Consider the following 22406-nt stretch of genomic DNA (forward strand, 5'->3'; position numbering starts at 1 on the left):
CATATCTCTCAAATATCCAACCAGGACTAACTATTTGGGACTAAAGGTCCCCCTCTTTAGTCCCGGGTCATTCGCCCGGGACTAAAGACCTTTTTTTTGTTTTTACCCTGAATTTTTTCCATATTAATGCTAATTGTTGCTTCACTTATATATATACACCTATACGTATACATCCTTAGAATACACTACTTACACATATACGCTCATATTGTATGCATGCCGTATATATATTTCATGATAGTATATGCATAATATTAATTTTACCTACTATATATAAATTCTTAGTATTTTATACACATCAAACTAGTATTTATATAATTGTTATATATACAATAATTTGTCCTCCTAATTCTTAGAATCCTCCCATCGTGGTGTTGCTTGGTTTGGCTATTGAATGTCCAGCGTAATAAAATTTTCCATTAGGATTTATGACCTCATCCACCAGAAATCCTATGAGAGCTTCTTGGATTGCCAAAAGACTCTCCTTCTTCAAGAGTTCTTCTCTAATATGCATCATCTGTAATTTGGAAATATGTGAATGTTACACCAACAATTAAATATAAGGAGCTAGCAAATGATGAATTATTAATAGGTTTATTTTAAGTACAGTTATATGGTCCGATATCACCTTGTCCCTCACGAAATGGTACATATGCTCACAGACGTAGTATCCACGTAAATTATTCCCTTATTCCTATCTCAAGCACTTTAGTGGAAAAATAAGTTATGAAATATTCGTGTTATATAATGTACAAAATGTGCAGACTTCATATATACCGGGAACGTTGTACTGAATGTAAGTTTTTCTTTGCTTACAGAATCATTTCCAAGTGTTGCGAATTAAAATAATGAATGATACAGTGTTAGGTGAAAATGTAGGAAACAAACTTTTGCATAGAGATAAAGATTCAGAATTATTATAAGTTAAGCATGTCTTAAATATCTTGGTACTCGTCCTTTGGTTTCCTCAATGAATCAAGCATAATAACATTGCTTTGATCAATCATAATTATAAGGAGAATCTAGTGGAAACTGCATACGTAAATGTTTATATTATAACTAACTAACATGAATTATGTAAGGAAAAGGAAAATGAAAATAGATGGTACCCACACTTACTTAAAGTTGTAAGGCAATGGTATGTATTGCTCGTAATTCTGTTGCTCCAAGAATTTGTATATTCGGTCCAATGTATCCTTTGGTTGATCCCGAATCTGATCTTGGTTAACAAGTGCTAGATCCATGAAGCCAATGTTGAAGTAGGATTCTCGATGGCACCTCTGAATTTGCATCCTACATAAAATGAAAGACAAAGTTAGTAGGATGACACACACAAAAAAAATAATGATCTAAGTCAAAATTTATATCTAATAAACACACACTTATAGAACCCTAAACCCTAAAACCCTAGTACACTTCATAAATATCCTTGAATTCCAACCACAGCAGTTTCTCACCTTCATCGAAAAAATCAATCGGTTTAACAAGAAGAGCGAACATGACTCTTTCCTTGGCCGACTGCTCCATGTACCACTGATGGAATTCATAAATCTTAATTTCCTAGTTTCTACTAAAGTGTACTAATTTCCTAAGCATTTCCACTAATATACTAAATTCTACTAATTTCAACTAAATTGTACTAATTTCCAAAGTATTTATCCTAAATTATACTAATTGCTACTAAAGTATACTAATTTTCGAAGCATTTCCACTAATCTACTAAATTACAAAATTTTCTACTACTTAATACTAATTTCTACTTATTTCTACTAATTTTCTATTGAATTTTCTAATTAAAAAAATTGGCTTGCGTCGGCAAGCTGGGGCTTGCGCTAGCACTACCGCGCCCGTACCTCTTCGTGAGGCGGCGGCGGTCGGGAGGAGTGCAGCGATGATAAGGAGGCTGGGGATGGGGATGGCGAGTCGCGGAGCGACAACGAGGAGGACGACGAGGAGCCTTGGGTGTGACAGCTGGGAAAGAGGCCGGTGGCAATGGCACCGGGCCATGTGCGGCGGCCAGTTGGCCGGCAGCACTGGAGAGATGGGCATCGTCGAGGGTGGTGGCGCTGGCGGTGGAGGGGTCGCGCTGTGGTGTTGGGCCGGGATCCATATTCAAGTTCCCAAATCTGCTCTATGAAACCATTATACGAGTACTTGCTCCTGTTGCTGTCTATGGCATCTATATGGACACCACTATTTTGGTTGGTGCTTTTTTATCTTGATCTCTCGTGTCAAATGTATAACCATTTATCTGGTAACCTTGGACTTTCACGATTGTGCTAGAAGATCCCCTAGCTAACCAAGCAAGTTGTTCATGAATCGCGGAGTTGGGTAAGATGTTGATGCAACCAAGAGGGAAAAATATCCATGTGATGAGTATAATCCAAGCATCGGATTTCGTCGAGTATTGGGAAAATAGAATCTGCTTGTGTTCCTCGATATACGGAGCCATAAAGGATGATTGTTGCAGAACCGTGAAGTGTGCTTTATGGTACAAATCACTATCATTGGTCAAATTTGATTTCCTTCCAAGGGTACCCGTTCCTCGTAGCCTCCCCTCGTGGCGTGATGTTGGAGCCCCAATCGAATTAATTGAGTCAATAAAATCAACACAAAACTCAAAGCTCTCTTGCTTATCCTTATCCCACACACGTACACCTTCTTCCTTCCAGAGCAGTAAAAATTCATCAACCAATGGTATTAGGTACACATCAATGTTGTTGCCGGGCTGTTTTGGGCATTGGATAAGCACTGACATCATGAACTTCCACTTCATGCACAGCTAAGGAGGAAGGTTGAACATACATAGGGTCACAGGTCAAGTGTTATGACCACTACTCAACTTACCGAATGGATTGAATATATTAGTACTTAAACCAAATCTTATGTTCCTTGCATAACGTTCAAAGTCTGGGAATGCTCTATCAATTGATCTCCACTGGGCCCCATCTGCGGGATGTATCAACATTTCATCTTACTTACGTTCTTCTTTGTGCCATCGTATCAACTTAGCATTCGGCTTGTTTCTAAACAAATGCTTCAAACGTGGTATTATAGGGAAATACCACATCACCTTCGTGGGAACTCTCTTCTTGGGAGGCTGCCCCTCAACATCATCAGGATCATCTCGCGTGATCTTATACCGCAACACTCCACACACAGGACAAGCATCCAATTTCTTGTCTTCATCACCATGATAGAGGATACAGTCATTAAGGCATGCATGTATCTTCTGAACCTCCAATCCTAGAGGGCAAACAAGCTGTTTAGCCTCATATGTTGTGGACGGTAATTCATTATTCTCGAGAAGCATGTTCTTTATAATTTTCAATATCCCCTGAAATGCCTTATCGGACACACCATTTTTTTCTTTCCATTGCAGCATTTCCAGTATGGTACCCAGTTTCTTATGCCCCTGCTTACAATATGGGTAAATAATTTTTTAAAATCATCTATCATGCGCTGCAACTTTTCTAATTATTTCTCAGTTTCGCAGTCTTTCTGTGCATCCCATAGCACTTGATAATATCATCAATAAGGTCGTCTTCTGCAAACTCTTCTTCATCGGCCTTCTCTGGCTTGCTGGCTTTGGTCACTTCGAAAAAATAATGTAAGCCATCAACAAACTTCTTAGTCCGTCTATCCACGTTATACATCCAGTGCCAGTCCATCTGCATCGTATTACATGAAAAATGGACATAGATCTTCATATTAGATAAAGAACTTGATCAATATTGATAATTTATACCAATCAACTGTCATAAAGATAAAAATAGTTCACATAAAAATTACACCAATCAACCTTCGTATCATTTATTAGGTCAACAAAAAAATATGCTAGAATTCTGGAACAAGACAATAAAGATATATATACACTAAAGATTACAAACGCTCTACAGTGGATTTCACATAGTCACTAATCCTAAAATAACGGTACAATATAGCAGAATAAACGCTCTTCAAACCATCTCTGCACATAACTCAATTTTCTCCGAAGTCTATGGAGAGTCACCTCCTCTCCTCCAGTACCAGAAAATAATGGTACAATAGATGATTTTCGAGTTCACGTACTCGGACTGAATATCAGAAAGGAATCTTGAAATAATTATCCAAACATCTTTTGGACCAAGTGCCGCATTTTTATAATAGAAATATGGTGGCACACAATAGCATTTTCATAATAGAAATATGGTGGCACACAATAGTAGCAAAAGACCTGTTCACTGAGTATAGCCCATTTTGGCAAGCTAAAAGCAACCAAAAGCCGATGCGTCAAGGTCAGTGAACAAATTTCTGCCTGAATAGGCTATTGGGCCACCATACTTCTATTATGAGAATGTGGCTCCAAAAGGTGTTTGGAAAACTATTTTAAGATTTTTTTATGATATTCAACCCGAGTTTGTAGACTCGAAGTTCTTCTATTCTACCATTATTTTTGAATTCTTGACTTCGTGAAGTCCACTATGGAGCGTCTGTAGTCTTTAGTGTATCTTTGTTGTCCTATTTCACAACTCTACCATTAAGTTGACCGGTGTAATTTTCATGTCACTCTAATTTAACATGCAAACTATCCAAAAAAAATTGTATCAATGACCAAATTCTATTTCTTACCCCTACAATTTATTTACCTCAATTTTATTGCAGGACTAAGTATTAAAAACATATTTACTCTATTTTTTTCCCATACCTAATCTTGATCAAGATATTTATCTAATACGAATCCTAATATTGATCAAGATATTTATCTAATACAAATCATATCCATCAAATTCTAGCTCAAAAATATGTATAAATAAAAAATCCTCTCCATCCTCCCTCATTCTAAAAAACTCATTTTTCTCTATCTCTAAAGCATAAAACAAAGCATAATAATAATAAATGAACGGAGAATGAAGTAGCTAACCTTTACAACACTTTGGATGAGTGAAATCCCACGAAAATAAGAAAAAAATCGGGCAGCACATCCCTAAGCTTGCTTGCTCGCCATGGAGAAGGAGCCCGAACTCTCGGTCTGATGAGTGGCTCGGGCTCGGGGAGGAAGAAGGGGATTTTTATAGGGCGGGCGTTTAGTCCTAGTTGGAAAAACCAACCGGGACTAAAGGCCTCTTATTTAGTCCCAGTTGGTGTTACTAAATGCTCCACCAGATTCCCTGGTCCATCCTAACCGTTACAACCGGGACTAAAGGGGAGTCTTAATTCCAGTTAATATTACCAATCGGGACTAAAGCTCTCGTTGGATGTGATTGTCGGTGGTGCTCGTTTGATCCGGGACTAAAGATCCTTTAATCCCGAGTTCAAAAACAACCGAGACTGATCGAAAGTCCTTTTCTCTTCTCTTATGATGCTTTGGTCTTAAGAAAGAACAGCAGTGCGTGGCGAGCCAGCACGGCGCAAAGTTGCAATTTGCAAATATGCAGTGTTCGTGCGCAGTCAGGTAGGCACTCGTTCTAAGAACGCGGCGTCTGCTACTCCCGCGCGGGGGTTGTCACCATGTTTGACCTTGACCTCGGCGGCCGGGCCGGTGAAGGAAGTTTCTGAGACGAGCATAAACAAACGGTGGAGTAGGAGGAGCAGGTAGCAGCATATAACTTGAGTGCTTAGTGGCTAATTAAGTGTATTTTAAGAGTCTCCTTCGGCAAAGCGACGCGTACATGTCAGTTGCTCAACACAAACCAGCAAGAACATCAAAGAGGTCGTATCGTATCGGTGTAGTAATAACGGATACATTTGACGTCACGTGGAGTCAATTATATTCTTACTATCGCAGTACGAATGAAGTGGATGTATATATGTAACCACGTGCTCAAAAAAAAATATTCCCTACCACTGTTACCAGCCATTAAGAAATCCCTGACGGGCAACGTGTATCAGCATCGGTTTCCCCTGCCACCACCCTTCCCCACGCGACCACGTCCAGCCAGCCGGCCGACCTCGTCCAGCTTCTTCCTCCGTTTCCATCCGCGCCGCGGTCAGACCCCAACAACTGCTCAACACGCCCGTCCGTCACCGGGTCGTTTCAACACCGTACCGGCCCTCCCTCCCCCCCGCGTGCGTCATCGTCTTCCCCTCGCGGCGTCTTCCCGGTTCCCAATCCGTTCCTCTTTATAAGGCGGCCACCGTCACTGGGATGCTCACAGCTCCGCAACTGCAACCATCGCTTTCATTCGCCACAGCCGCATCGCAGCGCAGCCATGGCTCTTCTTCAAGCCGCATTCCTTCTCGTGCTTCTTCTCTCAGCTTCGTCTTCGGCTGCCGGCTCCTCCGCCGCCGCCGCAGCGATGGACGCCCCCGCCGCGTCGTGCTCGGGCGCGGGCACCTTCTCGGCCGGCGGCGCGTTCGAGGGGAACCTCCACCGCCTCACGTCCCTCCTCGAGGCCAAGGCCCCCGCCGTCGGGTTCGAGATCGGCACAGTCGGTGAACGCGGAGACCGCGTGCACGGCCTCGCGCTCTGCCGCGGCGACGTGGCGCGGGCGGCGTGCGCCGAGTGCGTCCGCGCCGCGGCGTCGCACGCCCGCCGCGTGTGCGCGTCCAGGACGGACGCCGTCGTGTGGCTCGACGCCTGCACGCTCCGCTACTCGGCGAGGCTCTTCTTCGGCGAGGTCGACCGCGACCACCGCGCCTTCGCGCCCGACACAACCATCGCGCTCCGGGCCGCGGCGGAGAGGTCGGCCGAGCTCGACCGGGATGTCGCTGGCGTGCTGAGGCGGCTGACCAGGACGACGTACCTCTCCCCGCTGCTGTTCGCCGCCGAGGAGGCCCGGACATCGGCATCGACGGCGGCGGGCGCCGGGCCGCGAAGGCTTCGCGCGATGGCGCAGTGCACCAAGGACCTCTCCGGCGGGGACTGCAAGGCCTGCCTGGAGGCCGCCATTGGGCAGCTGGTGGCGAGGGGGTGCTCGCCGGAGGGCGGCAGGGTGCTGGGCGGAAGCTGCAGCCTCAGATACGAGCTGTCCCCGGTCTTTGATTCCTAATAAGATAAGATAGCTACTGTTACTAACCAACCTGCATCGGTGGTTTGCACTTGTAAATTGTAAGGTGTCAGATCGTTGTGACGTTGTGCATAGTCAAGATTCCAAGGGAATCAAATACAAACAGAAGTGATATGTTCCTATCAGGTTCTCCATAACACTCTTCTCTTTTTTCAAAAAAAAAAAACCACTATTTTTTTAGAGGGGTTCTCCATAACACTCTGGTCACAAATCATTGCAACTTTGATTTCTCATAGACGCATTAGAATTTATTTATATCTTCAAAGGTTCGCATATCAACATTTCCCATAGTTGGTAATGCTGCTATGATGCATATAGTCACGACTAGACCCGAGCATTTTAAGCCCGGCCCAGCCAGACCCAAGTCCGATAGGTTTTGGCCTGCCCATGCTAGCTACCGGCCCGGGTGTGGTCAGGGAAAACCAAGTCCAAAAATATCAGGTTGGTCCGAGTCCGTCCAAACAATTAATTTCATTTACTTTCCAACTAAAAAAGAGCAGGCGGTTCGAGCCCGGCCCGAAAACTCGGCGTGACAACGCCCATGGTCTGTTCATATGTGGTGGAACCGTTCGACTTAAATCCGCTTAAGTGCACTTAATCATAGTCGGGATAACAATTATTCAAAACGCACTTAAAACAGTTTAAATCCAGTAGTCCGTCAAGTGTCCCTAGGACACTTCGAATCATCCACGACTTGAATCTTAGCCATACATCAGGATCACTTCCACGAAGGAAAAGTATCAACAAACATTATATTTTTACATAAATAATGAGGGTACGAATTATTACAAACCATAGATTAAAACAAATTTAGAGTGCAAGTTAAACCACTCTAGGAGTTTCAAATTTAAACAAGTCTAGGAAGTAAAGTAATTAAACAACTAGGTTCAACATTAGGGTATTACGAGACCTGTAAAATACCCTAGTTCTTTGGACCTTCCTCTTCGATAGATTGCTGCTGCACGTCTAAAAGCAACAACATAGGATCCCCTAAGTACGAAGTTACTCAGCAAGATTGACCCGTCTAACTAGTATAGATAAACTAAAAACAAAGTTTCAAGGAGTATGGTAGCTTTTTAGTGTATTGGCCGACTCAAAATTTTTGCCAAAAACTTACTACTTGTGGAACCTTAGTTTTATTATTTTAACCATGATTAGTTCTTGCCTAACCAGTCTAGGTGAATAAAACATTTTGTTCAATCAAGTGGAGCTAAACATCATACATCAATATTAATTCAAGGGAAAACATTATATTAAACTTGATTACTCTACGATGCTTTAGCGATGATCAAGTGCATTCATAATCGAGAATTGCAGCGATCCGGACCGATATACATCCTGCAGCAGATACCTAATCACCAACCATGCACAACTGCGCGGGTTGTACATAACAACCTTTCAATTAGCCATACCCAAAGACCGGAAACATAATTACCCAAATCTAGGGACGCACCCCCACATGGGCCTCCACGTTTGGCCTGATCTCCATGCGAGTTTTAGGGTACACCCCTACCTTTCTTCTGCACGCCTAGCACGGGTAAGAACATTTCCAATCAGAGAGCCAACTAACCTATCACTTGATCAACAGTTAAAACAATGAACGGGCCTTAACCAATTTAATCGAGTAGACGGAACTACAGAACTCAAGACTCCTTTCTTGATTCCATCCAAGCTTCCGTCCACTATTTTCAAAACAGCCCATTTCCTTTATATAAACATGTATAAACAATATTACCTTAGATTGCTAAGCACCAAAGATACTCAAAAAGATAAGGATAACATAACTACGCTTTGCTAAGCATAGGACATTACTAATTATTTTGAACAGGTGGCAAAGATATCCTATAAACAAGGTTGGATTATGTATAAGAGTAAGGTTTCAATCAACTCCTAGACTTAATGTACAAATAAGGAAATTAACCAATAATTTGGACACATGGATAGTAATTTATGAAATTAATAGGGGTAGATGCTCCGGGGCTTGCCTAGGATCACAAGAATGTTAGTTTCTCTGGAAAACCCTTCAATAAAAGGAGCAACTTCAACACTCTCCTCGAACTCCTGCCGATCTTTAGATAATTCCACGAAATCCACTTCAGGATCTTCAGGTTCTACGATATGATGCATGCTATAGTTAGAATATAAAAAACCTTTTGAAATACTGACTATACAACTTATCTTCATGATAAAGTTGCAAGCCAACACTAAACTACCCATAAAAGATTAACCCACAAATTATTTTCTTAACTAACCTAACTTAAGCCTTTTTCTTTTATTTAGAAAAGCATTAAAAATATTTTCTAATCTGAGAGACCAAGTTGTGAAGTGCCTTGGTCTATTTGTGATGAGTGATTGACTAGATGATTTGAGGCTTTACCGGTTGAGTCCATATCTCATATGTGCATGATTATGCTAACGGCTAACCGGATGTGTTGTGTTGAGTGCGTTGTGTTGTGGTGTTTGCGTAAACTATATGTTGTGTGTTGTGTCTCTTGGCTTGTGATGTGCAGGTGTAGGATGTGATGTTTGATCTTTTCGTCATCCTAGCTTTGATTGTGCTAAGGAGTGGCTTGTAACCGGATATGGTGAAGTAATCCAATGATCTATTTCGTGCCATCTTGTCCCATCCCGGTTGGATTTACGATTCTCACTTGAGTTCTTCGCGTTCTTGTTTTCTCACGTTTTTGTTCGATCCATGATTTCTGAGGGGTCTTGACTCAATCCAATCATTTGGAAATGAACTAGGACGTGAGTGAAGCCTTTCTACCAAAGGAATTCATCTAACTCTTCACGAGTTCATAGATCGGGACGATTCAAGCTCTAGGGTTGAAAAACCGGCGTTCCTCACAAGTTATTTAATTCCCTTTGATTGGCTGATCTTTTTGAGGAGATATTTTGGGAACATATTTTTTATATTGTTGGGAAGCTATAGTTAATGTTTTGTGATTTTTGGAGGTCGTTTGATTGAGTTTTGGATTTTTCTTCTCTCCTTAGGAAGGCTAATTTATGTGCTGTGTCGGAAATTTCGAAGGGAAAATTGTTGAAATGATAGAGAATTCCTGTCGGGAGATCCCCGGTACTTCCAATAGGTATCGGAACTTCCGATAGGGGGTCGGAACTTCTGACAGGAGCATTTTGAGTCCTGTTTTGACTCAGATCTTTGGAGTTTGCTTTCCGGATCTTTGGAGTTTGCTTCCAGTTGTTTCTTGAGAGTCCCGCTGTGTTATCGGTCATCACCATAGACACCCAGCCACCCAGTTGGCTCCTGCATCTCTCGTCTTCCGCTCGCTTCGGTTTTGGGGTTTGAATTTGGGACAGAAGCCTAAGATTTCAAAAGAAATATTTGAGGCTCCCATTCACCTCCCATCTAGTCGCCTTTTCGGTCCTTCATAATCTCGAAACCTAATTCCTATGCATTAATAAGAATTTGTGAATAATAAAATATTATTCAAAAATTTTATACATTTTATAAAGGTTTAAGTATTTATTTAAATACTTTATTATACTAAATAAATACCTAATTTTTATTATCTTTTCCTAGGGTTTAAGGATTTTAATGCATAAAGGAAAATAAAAAACCTAACAAAATTGGTTTCACTATTTTTGGATATTTCTATAAATTATAAATAATTAAATATGAAAATTGGATTTAAAACTAATTTCTAAAACACCTAAACCATTTTCCCAGAAAGCCCCATGGAACTCCTAGAGCTACACACCCCTGCCTTACTCAAAGGCACAGACACGCAGGGCCCCTGGTCAAGCACAGCCATCCGGCCTTTGACCATGGGCGCGCGGTGGGTAGGGGCGAAGGCTCGCCCGCGGCGAGGTCTCCGGCGACAAGGACTAACCGGATGTGTTCCTTAGGGCAAAGCGCACCCCCTGGTGGTGTTCTTGTCCAAGATGGTGGCCGGTGCAGGGATCTACGGCGGCGGTGGCAGACACAGCCGCGGGTCAGCCGGCGTGGAGGACGACGGCAACGGCATTGTGGTCAACGACTTGCTCTATAGCTTCTACAGGATCAAGACAAGCGTCAAGGACCGAAAGCTCAAGCGGAGAGGGGCAACACCCAGGTGCTCACCGTGCGGGTGACTCACAGCAGCCGGTGGACAGGAAACATGGCGAAGGTGACCTCGCCGGTGTAGAGCTGCGGAAGTGAGGTACGTGGAGCGTAGACAGGATGGTGGTGGAGCTATGGACGAGAGTAATCGAAGGGAGAGGCGGCGGGGCTCAGGAATTTGAGTGCGAGGTGGCACTCTGTTCTTGGATGGAAAAAAAGAGAGAAGAGGACGATGGCGGTGGCTCGCTATATAGAGAGTAGAGAAGGTGGTAGAGGCACTAGCAGCTATGGTGGCGTGTGCGCGACACGTAGGGAGCTCCGATGGTGAGGCAACAGCTGCGTGGCGGCCGAGCGAGGTAAGGCGGTGGCGCTCGACGGCAAGCATGCAGGCAAGCAACTGGCCAAGAGGCTGTAACATGGCAACATTTGGGTGGGAACACGACTTGTTCTTTGATGAAAATCAACCAAACCGATCACCAATTCGCCCCAAGCCTTTAACCAAAATTGGAGCTAGTAGAAACAGATACAAGTTATAGATAGCACTTTTGTTCCAACGATCAAAGGGTTTGGAGATAAAGATTTCTGAACTTTAGTGCAAAACAAGAGCTCTTACTGAACCTCTTGAACTTGTCCATCAGTTTAACAATCCGAGTTGAAACAGTGCAAACTTCAATCTTTGAGCTCCAATTTAAATATTCTGCAAACTTCAATCTTTAAGCTCCAATTTAAGTATTCAAATCAACTTTTGTTTGTCCAACAACTGCTGAACCTTGTTAACCTCATGCTATATTTTCCATTTTGCATGTTATAGCCCAACCTTTATGTAACACCCAAAATTCCATCATGAAAATAATGTAAGCAAAATGTGGTCTAGCTCTTTCTTTTCTAAGGATTTAAATAAATTACTCTAAAATAAATTTTGGCCTTTAATAAATTAAAGAGCACTTGAAATAATTTTAGAGACAACAAGTGCTTGATAGAGTTTTATCTTTCATTTTGGTTTGTTTGAGTGGTGTTTGCAAGTTCAAAAATAATAAAACCCTTTTTTTCCCTCTCCAATCTAACCAAGCAGGCCCAATCTTTCTTCCCCTTTCTTTTGACCCAAAAATTTCAGCATGCTGGTTCCCTTCTTTCTCTCTTTTTCCTCCAGCCGGCCCACCTTCTCTTTTTCCTGTGCCGGCCCAATTTCACCCGCCGGCCCAGCTCCTTCTCCCCTCCCACCAAGAGATAAGGCCTACTCATTAGGGGCATCCCCTTCCTCTGGCTGGGCACACCAGGAGCCTGCACGGGTGAAACCCGGTGCCACCACCTCCCCCATCTCCCGACGCCTCTCGACCTCCTAAGCCCCTCGACGACCTCGCATCGTCTCCTCTCCCCCACTCCCGGCCTCAAACCACCGCCCCCTCCTTTCCTCTCCCCGAAAACAGCCACACAAAGCTTCAAGGCCATCAATGGCCAGCTGGCTCTCGGTCTCCCCCGGGAGCCCCTTCTGCTCCTCCTCACGCCCTATAAACCCCCCCCCCCCCAACCTCTCCACCAAAGCTCCCCTTTCCATTTTGCTGCTCACCCGTCACTCTCTCGCGCCTTCTTGCCGTCGCCGCCCAAGAGCTTCGCGTTGCCGGTTCCTGTTCGTCGGCCCGAGCCTCTATCTTCCTCCCCTTCGCCACCGCCGGTGAGGCTCCCTCCCTCTCCGCATATCTCTCTCCCTCGCTGGTCACCTCCCCGCCGCGCCAAGTGCCGACGAGCCCGCTGCCGGTGTTGCGCCGCCCCGCCGTCCAAACAGGCCTGCACAAGGCTCTGCCTGCTCAAGAAAGAAGAAAGGGATAAGGCATTTCGCATTCTAGCCCCTAGAGTTTCTATTTATTTATGTTCTTATTCCTTGTGTCTTGCCAATCTTGCAGAGAAGCCCATGTAGTTCTTATATACTTTCTTTTCTACCCCAAGTCATATACTTTTACATATCTAACCCTGTACTTTTTTGTATTCACAAGCACTATTCTATAAGTCTTGTGAAAATTCCTTGCTAGCCCCTGAAGTATATAGTTAATTCTGTTTTAGCCCCTCAAACTTGTTTACTCTATATCTTCATCGTTTTAACTCCGATTTCAGCGATTCTTGCACTCACGCGACCGTCTCTGCATGAACGTTAGTTTTAGGAGTTTGTTTTCAGTCTTTTGTCATGTTTGGTGTACTGTTTTATTTATTGGTTATTTTTCTTGGGTGATCGTGTAGATGAAGTGCCATTCGAGGAAGGTCAAGGTCAGGAGCAGCAGCCATTTGAAGACGATTACCAGCAGTTTACCGAGGAAGGCAAGTGGTTATCTCCCCCTGCACATTCTTTTTCTTCCCAATAATATCATGATTAATCACTTTATTAATTTCTTGTATGTGCATAATTTGACAGGAATGCCTATTAAGGACTTAACTAGTTTTAATCCTGATCCTTGAACACCTGTTTAATCATGTTGGGTAGAATTGCTTAGTTGCTTAATTTTGGGATGGTAATAATAATTTTGAGAATATTAAATCATGACCTTTATTTATGATATACATGTATTAATACAAGATCACTTGATTTAATCAGAATATGGAGAACCACCAAGGAAAACAATACAACCATAAGAACTATCATGGCTCTGCTCTTAGCTAATTAATTAGAAACTCTAGTTTGACGTGGCCTTACCGAAAGGGCAAGAGGGGCGGCTGTATATGGGATATAGCACCCGCTCTCTTGGGGAGTGGGCTTTGCTAGGACACTGTACCCACTAGGAGGCTGTTATATCCTGCTACCGATTCGGAAACCTTAGCGGACTACTTCTTACTAGGGAATCTTTGTAAAGGCCTCGTAGTGTCCCTATACAATCACACCTCGGAAGTGGGGTATTGTGCCTGGCCCACACAACATGGTTGGGTTTAAAGTTCTTTTGAACTTTTACGCGACTTGTGGGTAAAAATGTGCAACCTTTGCAGAGTGTAAAACTAATATATCAGTCGTGCTTACGGTTAAGAGCGGCCTGGACCCTCACATGATAATTGAACTTAAAGATGAGAATAAATCGTGGTTCCTTTATCTTTGGGTTAATGTTAATGCTTTATGCCTAAGTGGGTTGGTATAAACTTACATCTAGTAAATAGGTGTTGTTAATAAAATTTGACCAACTAAAATGCTAACCGCTTAAAGCCTTTGAGCTTCTCCTTGTGAGCCTTGCATGTTTCGCTAAGTACCAACCATAAGTGTACTCACCCTTGCCCAAACGCTGTTCAGAAGCTTGTGACGACGCGGAGTTCTTCGACGACTTCGAGGAGTTCTAGGCGGGCATTCACCAGTCAAGCCTATGGAGAAGCTTCGTTGTGTGTGTGCGTGTTAAGTTATCGGTGAAGATTAAAGACCTTCGTGTCTACCTTTCGGAGTGTAATAAGTTATCTACTGGTTTTATTTACATTTTTGAACACTGTCTTTGATATATTCACTTATGAAGTCAACATATGTGTGAGAACGGATCCTGGCACACATATGCTATGCATTCGGTTTTGTCCAGAAACCGGGTGTGACACTTTACATGTATGAATCTTGAAGAATCTTGATTCAAAGTAGGTCATTCATTACTGATTCAGAGTTCAATGGCCTTTGCCATTCAGTTTCGACAGATAGCTCCAATGCAATGCAAACTTCAAACTTTGAGCCTTATTTAAAAGTTGAATCCTTTGAATTCTCAGGCCAACAACTTACTCAAATTGTTCACTGGATATTCAAATCCAATTGCTGTCCAAAAATATCCCAATCTCTCATATAAAATTCTTCAAAAATTGATCCCAAAGTTAGCCACTTATTTCTGTTTCAGACTTGGAAATTTTTCAGATTGTGAATAGTAATTCAAGTCAACAACTTTGACTATGCCTTTGAGATTCCTATGACTTGAATTTTATCTCAAACTTGATTCTTTTGAATTCTAGACACCTTCAACTCTTGATTCCACATTTTTATCAAATGTTTCCAAATTTAAATCTTGAATTTGAAATTTTGGTCAAATTTAACTCAAATTTGAACTTGACCCATAATACCTCTTTTTAATCCAAATTTCACCATTAACATCTTAGTGACCATTCTTAGGCTTTTAATAACACTAGTGTTACATCGTGCGTGCAAATTTTCGGTCCGAAATGAACCGGTTTTTTGTTGACCCGGCCCGAGCCTGGCCCGGCCCGCAAAATGCTTAGGTCTCGTCACGATTAGATCAAAGTTGCCGTACGTACACATGTCAAAGTCATATTTGCACCTGTTGTGTTCAAATAGTTAGGCATGTAAAACTGTATACCAATATATTCCACATGCACAAAAAGGTACATTGAAATATATTTGTTTTGCAAAATTTCCAAACAAAAACGTACTAAATGGCCATTCAATATGGGTGACCTTCAGGATATACTCCGTCCCGCAAAGAGTGTCCTTTTAGTTTTGTCCTAAGTCAAATCATCTTGATTAAGTTTATATAAAAATATATCAATGCTTTTGATGTCTAACAAGTTTCATCAGATTCGTTATGAAATATATTTTCATAGCATGCCTATTTAATGTTATAAATATTGATACTCTTCATTGTAAATTTGATCAAATTTAAGATAGTTGACTTAGAACAAACTTAAATGGACACTCTTTGTGGGACGGAGGACTAAGTCAAACTCAAACTTAAATGGACACTTTTGTGGAACGGAGGGAGTACGTAGCTAAAGTCTCTAGTTGGATCTGAAATTCCTCGTCTATAGATTGATATAATATGTGAGTTATTCATTCGGACACGTCAAACCATTGGTGAGTTTCGATCAACGATCAATTTGCTAGGACATTAATAGACCTTTCGTTCCTCTACGACTGATGCAACACTTATTCAAGTAGAGCATCTTCCACTTGAAAAAAAAACCATCAGATAATTCCTTGTTATCAATAGAGCATTTTGTGACTTTTTCTAGCTTATGTCGGCAAAAGTTACACGTAACCAGTTCCCTATGTATTCCATAACCACGACATACGTTACAAGTTGTTTGGCAAGTTCTTCGGGAGGCATGATGTAAAGTCCAACAAACTCAGCATTCACCCAACTGGTGCCATCTTCATGATCCAATCTGTGCCTCTTCAGGATCTTTTATTTTATCACGCCTTTTCAGGATCTGGCAGGGAAGATGGAGACCCTGTTGAGAAGGATCAGATGCTGATAGGAGAAATCATTTAAATTTGATTCTGGGTGGCCACCATTTCCAAAGAGACGTGCCAAATCAATAGATGTACAGTAAGAAACTATGGACAATTATGCACCTTCTAGCACAGCTTGTGGTTACACAGAATCCGCTTTCAGGAAAAGCTTGTGAAAAAACAGATTCTGCTTATTCAGTTCATTCTTGGATTGTGCTTATTCATAAGCTGCTGCATAATCCTGCCGCTTAGCATAGCCTCTGCTTAATCTGATAAGCCAAACAAGGCCTAGGTTATCAGTGATCACCCTCTTAAGCATTATTCAATGGATTCTCCCTCCTTGTCATCTTAGAACTTGCCTACCAATTTATCCCACTGTTCCCTTGTTTGGGACTTTGGGTAACAATCAAGCAGCTTAGTTTGATGATTGTGACAGGACCTACACTATATACATGAAATTCTTTGCTCCCTGGAAAATTAAAAACCCAGCATCACATTTTTATATGCGACATCATAACGAAAAAGATATATGCATTATGTGTGCGAAAAAGGTCATGAAAAATATATAGCATGTAGGTTCAAGACAGGAAACCCCTGTTGTAATTAAACTTCCAATACTTAAGCCAAGATGGCGCAGAGATCAAGCGGTAAGGCTGTAGTCAAACTGAACCCTGAGGTGAAGCTAGCAAATTGCGACTGAGAAGATCTGAGACAAGCTGAATGAAAATCAATTTACCACTAAATCAAGGTGACTGAGAAGATATGGGGCCAAACATACATCTGACAGCAAACCGATTTACCACTAAATCAAGGTGACCCCCTATTTTGAAATTTGAAATTTCCATGGTCAAGACAAAATAGCTTAAACCACAGTTGTTGTAAAAGAACATACCTAATAGGTAACATATAACTATTATAACTGCAGGAAACTGATGTGCCAGTACTGGTAGAAAAGGAAATCGATCCCAATTATTGTTGTTCCATCAACAGTAAAGAATTTGTGCTTTACTTGTTAATAACAGAAAGATGGAGGTATCTAGTTGTGTTTTCAGTTGAGCACTTCCACAGCAAGAATAGTTCAACGGTTAATTAAAAAAAATCAGAATTGATACACATAGAAGCAAAAAGCAGTGCAAACTGATACACATAAAGTAATAAAAAAAAGTGTGAATAATAGCGTGTTTATTTATGAAACAATGACTGAGTGGTGCACTCACTCCATGCATTAACAATTTCAATCCATGTATGTAAATGAATATAGAAGTACAAGTTGACTTAAATAGTTTATGACAAACTGGTAGCAATAATGATGTGCAAAGCTAATTCAATCACATGTGGAACTTATGTGCCACCATATTTCAAAATATGTGTGCTCTATCTTGAAAAAAAAATGCAATGATACTTATAGATTTCATCGGCATATATGTACCCTAGCACTAGCTAAAATTTCTAAAGTTCTTCGTTTTGCGTTGTCCACTAGTACCCTACAAGTATATCAGTTTTTTTCAAACCCACAAACAGAATCATCGATGGTGATGCTTAATTTAAGAGCCAAACTGTTTACTTGTATAAAGATCTGCTTGGGCTAAGGCACAGCTTAAGAGGGACAGAAATATGAACATGAACAGACAAATTCCCCTTACAATAGGGGCACTGTTAGCCAAGGAAGGAGGCAGTCTGAACTTTGTTCACCCAGAGCTTGGCAAAGGCAATTATGAATTTTGGATGTGATAATAATTAGATGCTTGGCATCTTAACCAATTCTGTATGATACAATTTGCCATATCTTATATATGCCTTCTGGATGTAAGCTGCTTAAAAATTGCTAAGCTTTGGCAGAGAATTCACATGAAAATTGCTAAGACAAGGCTGAGACTGTAGAATCAGCTTGGGAGATTAATTCTATCAAGTAGGCTGCACGTAAAATCATTATTTTCAAGCTCTATTTTGTCCGCCTTGATGACAGCATCTAGTTTAAGGGGCACAAAGCTCCGACCAGGACCATAGAAATGAGGAAAGTAGTTATTATCATCACTTGCCTCATAAATTAACCCATCTGCAAGCTAAGATAAACAAGACAAAAAAAGGGAGAATATGAATGTGAAATTCATTACATAATACATAATAAGTTTTATCTAAAGACATTATTGAAAACTTACAGCAAATTATAAAAAAGCCAACATTACATTAGAAGATATCAACATCACTTTTCGATAGTTTACACATGTAGAAACTATTAACTAATGTGTTGGTGCCGTGTGTACCCAACCTCACATAAAAGAAGTATAAACATGAGCAATGAATCATTTTAGATCTAACTTTCAAAAGGGGTACAAAAATTTTGCAGATAATAGAATAGTTGGGGAGTAACAAACTAACATGAGATAGGATTTAAATATAATTACCTTGGAAGTGTCAATTTGTAGTAGGTATAGATCATTCCTTCCAAGAAAAAAGTTCTTTAAAGTCATCTTCACCTTCACCAGGTCCAAGGATTAAACAATCTTCAGTTCTCGAGAAAAGGTATACAGGAGCGACAAAATGAAAAATGAATGGCATTCATATGGAAACCACATGTATGTTGGATCAAAAGATAAGTTCTCCAATTTTTATTAGATATAAGATATGATTGAAATAATTACTAAAAATAGAAATGACACTGATTTGAGTGGAGTAGAAATATTGGAATTCACACATCTTGTAGGACCTGAATACTAGCATTTTAAAATTGTTGGCAATACATACAAAAGTTAACAATGTACAATATCCTTACTGAAGGAGTAAATATATTCACACACTTAAAAATCATTCCAAATTCCAAAATATGTGTAGATTTCAGATAATATCTAGAGATTATCTTTTTCCCCCTTTTTGACAATAGAGAGAATACTGCACATATATCAGCAGAGCATTTAAGAGAATAAAACCATAGATTTTAACAGTTCTGATAAATTATCATTTAATGTTAATTGTTCTTTTGAATAGTAACAAACATGCATCTCGTTCTTACAAAGAACTTACTGTAAATGGGAAAAAAAACATATCAAAGGGTAAACAAAGGCATGCTGAATTAGCAGACATATTTATTTGCATGATTGCATCATACCATACACAAGAAATGTCTTATTGCAACTCCAGGCTCCACCAGGCTTACAAGCAATATATAATTTCCTCAACTGCTATTACGGCCAGTAGTTACAATCATCCTAAATAAGTTGAAAGATTCGCTCTCCAGTACCATCTACAATGGAAAATTCGGTAAAGAGAAGGCAACAAGCCCTAAGCCTCTACCCAGCCCCAGCGTACTTCCACCAAGAAGTCCATCAGAACGAACGATCATGAAATGGATAGAATTCTGAAACAACATAACGCATCAATGTGTCAAGATAACGAATGGCATCTCCAGACAACATTGAGTTGCTCCAAGTCATAGATTTGAGAACTGGATGACCAATCCCAGATTACATACTACATCTTATCAAGAAACAAAATATCAACCCAGATCTGCGCAAGGGAGTGGATAGCTCTTCACAGATTTAGTGAAATTAGGGAGCGCGTAGGCTGGAAGAAATCAAACGGTGTCAAGGTTGGGGATACCTGGTTTAGGTCGCTAAGATGGATGCAGCCGGTGGAGCGGTCGAGGTCGCCGCCGAGGGTGGCCCCCGCGCGCTGAAGCTCCGCCCACTCGTCGGCCGTGCTGATCCGGTACACGAACGCCGGCGGTGCCGGGCCTGCTTGATTTGCCATTGCGGCTGGCGGCTGCTCACCAGGAATGCGCAGGAGTCAGGATCTATCCTCTTGTTTTTGTTTTTTTTTTTTTTTGGAGACGGGCCAGACCAATCTCAACCGTGCTGTTTGTCTCGTTATTATCTACCCCGTCCATTTTTTTGGGGTACTTCTGCATAGGCAACACTTTGATCTGATAAATACTTGAATTTAAATTGGATTATGTAAATTCGCAATCTCTCTCTATTTTGATAGTGCAAAATGGATAAATTAAACCATTAGCGGAGCTGGCCAGGAATTTTAGGTGGGGCAGATTTACGCCACAAACATAAATGATCCTAAAACGCCTAATTTGTTAAGCGGCACAAGGTAGCTAGTAGGCGTCAAGCAAGCAGAAGCATTGAATCCATAATTCCAATATCTAGTGACTACTATATACTCCAATATCTAGTATGTTGCAGTATAAGTATGTAATTACAAGCTACCAGCATTAGCCTACGGCAGATCAGGACAGTAGGAAAAACGTTTAAACATGGTAGAGGCTAGAACGACTCGCAAAAGTTAACTAGAAGTCTAGAATCAATGACTTACTACAGATCTAATAAAAGGAGGAGGGTACGGTGTGACTTGTGAGATACCTGGAGGTTGCTTAGGCTCCTTTTGGTTGGGCTTTTGGGGGGGTGCTTTTGCTTCCAAAAACCCAAAGCCAACCAAAAAGTACATAGAGGCAGTCTGGCTTTATCCAAAAGCAGCTTTCTTCGTAGTAGGTATGTGAAAGCCAGTTCGGACCTGCTTTCATCGGCTGTGTGAGAAGAAACTTCAGTTTATTTACCTGCCTACTCACTCCTAAGTAAAGGATATCGGTTCAATTCACACGCCCCGACGAAAAAGAAGCTCGCAAGGTCGCTCCGCCACCGCTCGCGAGGTCGATCCGCCACCATCGTGGTCTCCGCTCGCGAGCTCCTCCGCCGCCGCACAGGCTCCTCCACCACGAGCTACCTCCACCACCGTCGTGGTCTCCTCTGCCGCCGTGGGCGCGGGCGTGAGCGACCTTCACCGCCGCGAGCTCCTTCTGCTGCTGCACGTGCTCCTCCAGCGCGAGCCTCCTCCTCCACCGCCGTGGGCGCGGGCGCGGGCGACCTCCACCGCCGCGAGCTCCTCCAGCGCAAGCCTCCTCCGCCGCCGCCGGCACGAGCGACCTATGCCGCCGCGAGCCCTGCGTGGATCTGTCCCGACGAGGAGGCGTCGCGCCCAGGCCAGTGAGGCTCCCGCCGCCGCCGCTCCTTGGCCAATGAGAGGAATAAGAAGGGGCTAACGAGCGGGGTCAGCTCGTCAGCGAGAGAGGGTGAGAGTTGAGTGAGGAGGGTTGTGGATGACACATGGGATCCGCTTAGCAATTTTCTCAAAAGCCACAGCTGACTAACTAAATAGCTTTTGGCTTTCTTACAGCCTATACTTCAGAACAACTTTCTAAAACCCACAGCCTATAGCTACTTTTTTAAAAGCCACAGCTCAACTAAACACACCCTTAGTCTGGTTGCTCTACTGTTTTTTATGGCCTGGATGAACGAGGATACCGCAGCGCAGGGTAGCCGCAACAGGCCTAGGCAGCGCCGCGGTGGTAGACGGCAGCCAGTTCGGGCGAGCAACAAGCCAACAATGAAGGAACCCAAAGGCCTCACGTCGAGACGGCGCAACGAGTAGCTGAGCAGGCGTTCTGCTACAAGTTCAGCGCCCTCCGAAACTATGCATGACGCTGGCCCAGTAGGCCCTATCCAATTAGGTCGTCGACTACTCCCAACCCCCGGCCCAATACGGGATTTCCTTCCTCCTCGAAGCCGTCCCGACGAAGATCTGCACCTCCAATCGACACTCTGGCCGCTGGGATACCGTGGGAGGCAGGGAGGGAGTGTTTGCTCTGACCTCCGGCTGTAGCAGGGCAGCTGCCTCACCCTGCTGTACGAGGAGCTCTACCTATGAATTAAACTGGATGCCTCTCGCCACCCAGGTTGGCACGACAAAACCATATTATCACGTCATATATATTGGTGTGACTAGATAAAATATTTATCTTGAAGTGATAAATATTTGCATCTCATAATCCTTTCGGTCGCACCGGTTCGCATGGCGCCACATGCATCGGCATGAGAAGCTTGCCATGCTTGCAACTCCAACGATAGAAGCTTTGACGGATTTTTCCCCTCAATCTACTGGAAGATAAAAAAAAATGACAGATTTCTGGTACAATATCACTTCAAGACAAATAGTGTAATAAAAAGATTTTGTTCTAAAATGCTACCGTACCAGAAATCTATCCCTTTTTATCTATCTTAAAGCGATATTGTACCAGAAATATATCCTTTTTTATTTTTCCAATGGATTGAGGGGAAGCCACATCAAAGCTCCTATCGTTGCAGTTGCAACAGTCATAAGGTGGGAGAGA

General features: G+C 42.4%; 2 protein-coding genes across 2 annotated transcripts; one reads left to right on the forward strand and one right to left on the reverse strand.

Annotated features, from left to right (window-relative positions):
- Nucleotides 1–5698: 5698 nt before the first annotated feature.
- On the forward strand, nt 5699–7126 carry LOC101775113 (cysteine-rich repeat secretory protein 38). The gene has a single exon (XM_004982499.2). The coding sequence runs from the start codon at nt 6192–6194 to the stop codon at nt 6969–6971; it is 780 nt and encodes a 259-aa protein (XP_004982556.1). The 5' UTR covers nt 5699–6191; the 3' UTR covers nt 6972–7126.
- Nucleotides 7127–17915: 10789 nt separating this feature from the next.
- On the reverse strand, nt 17916–20083 carry LOC101775516. The gene is made up of 3 exons (XM_004982500.3): nt 19835–20083; nt 18643–18714; nt 17916–18300 (listed from the first exon to the last, which is right to left on the reverse strand). The coding sequence occupies exons 1-3, from the start codon at nt 19982–19984 to the stop codon at nt 18121–18123; spliced, it is 402 nt and encodes a 133-aa protein (XP_004982557.1). The 5' UTR covers nt 19985–20083; the 3' UTR covers nt 17916–18120.
- Nucleotides 20084–22406: the final 2323 nt, after the last annotated feature.

Source organism: Setaria italica, chromosome IX (genome assembly GCF_000263155.2).
Source record: "Setaria italica strain Yugu1 chromosome IX, Setaria_italica_v2.0, whole genome shotgun sequence".
Classification (NCBI taxonomy): domain Eukaryota; kingdom Viridiplantae; phylum Streptophyta; class Magnoliopsida; order Poales; family Poaceae; genus Setaria; species Setaria italica.

Coding starts and splice junctions, on each gene's coding strand:
- LOC101775113 (XM_004982499.2), top strand. CDS start 6,192: ATGGCTCTTCTTCAAGCCGCATTCCTTCTCGTGCTTCTTCTCTCAGCT.
- LOC101775516 (XM_004982500.3), bottom strand. CDS start 19,984: ATGGCAAATCAAGCAGGCCCGGCACCGCCGGCGTTCGTGTACCGGATC. Junction 18,715..19,834: donor ATCTTAGCGACCTAAACCAG/GTATCCCCAACC, acceptor GACCTGGTGAAG/GTGAAGATGACTTTAAAGAA. Junction 18,301..18,642: donor TACAAATTGACACTTCCAAG/GTAATTATATTT, acceptor TGTTTATCTTAG/CTTGCAGATGGGTTAATTTA.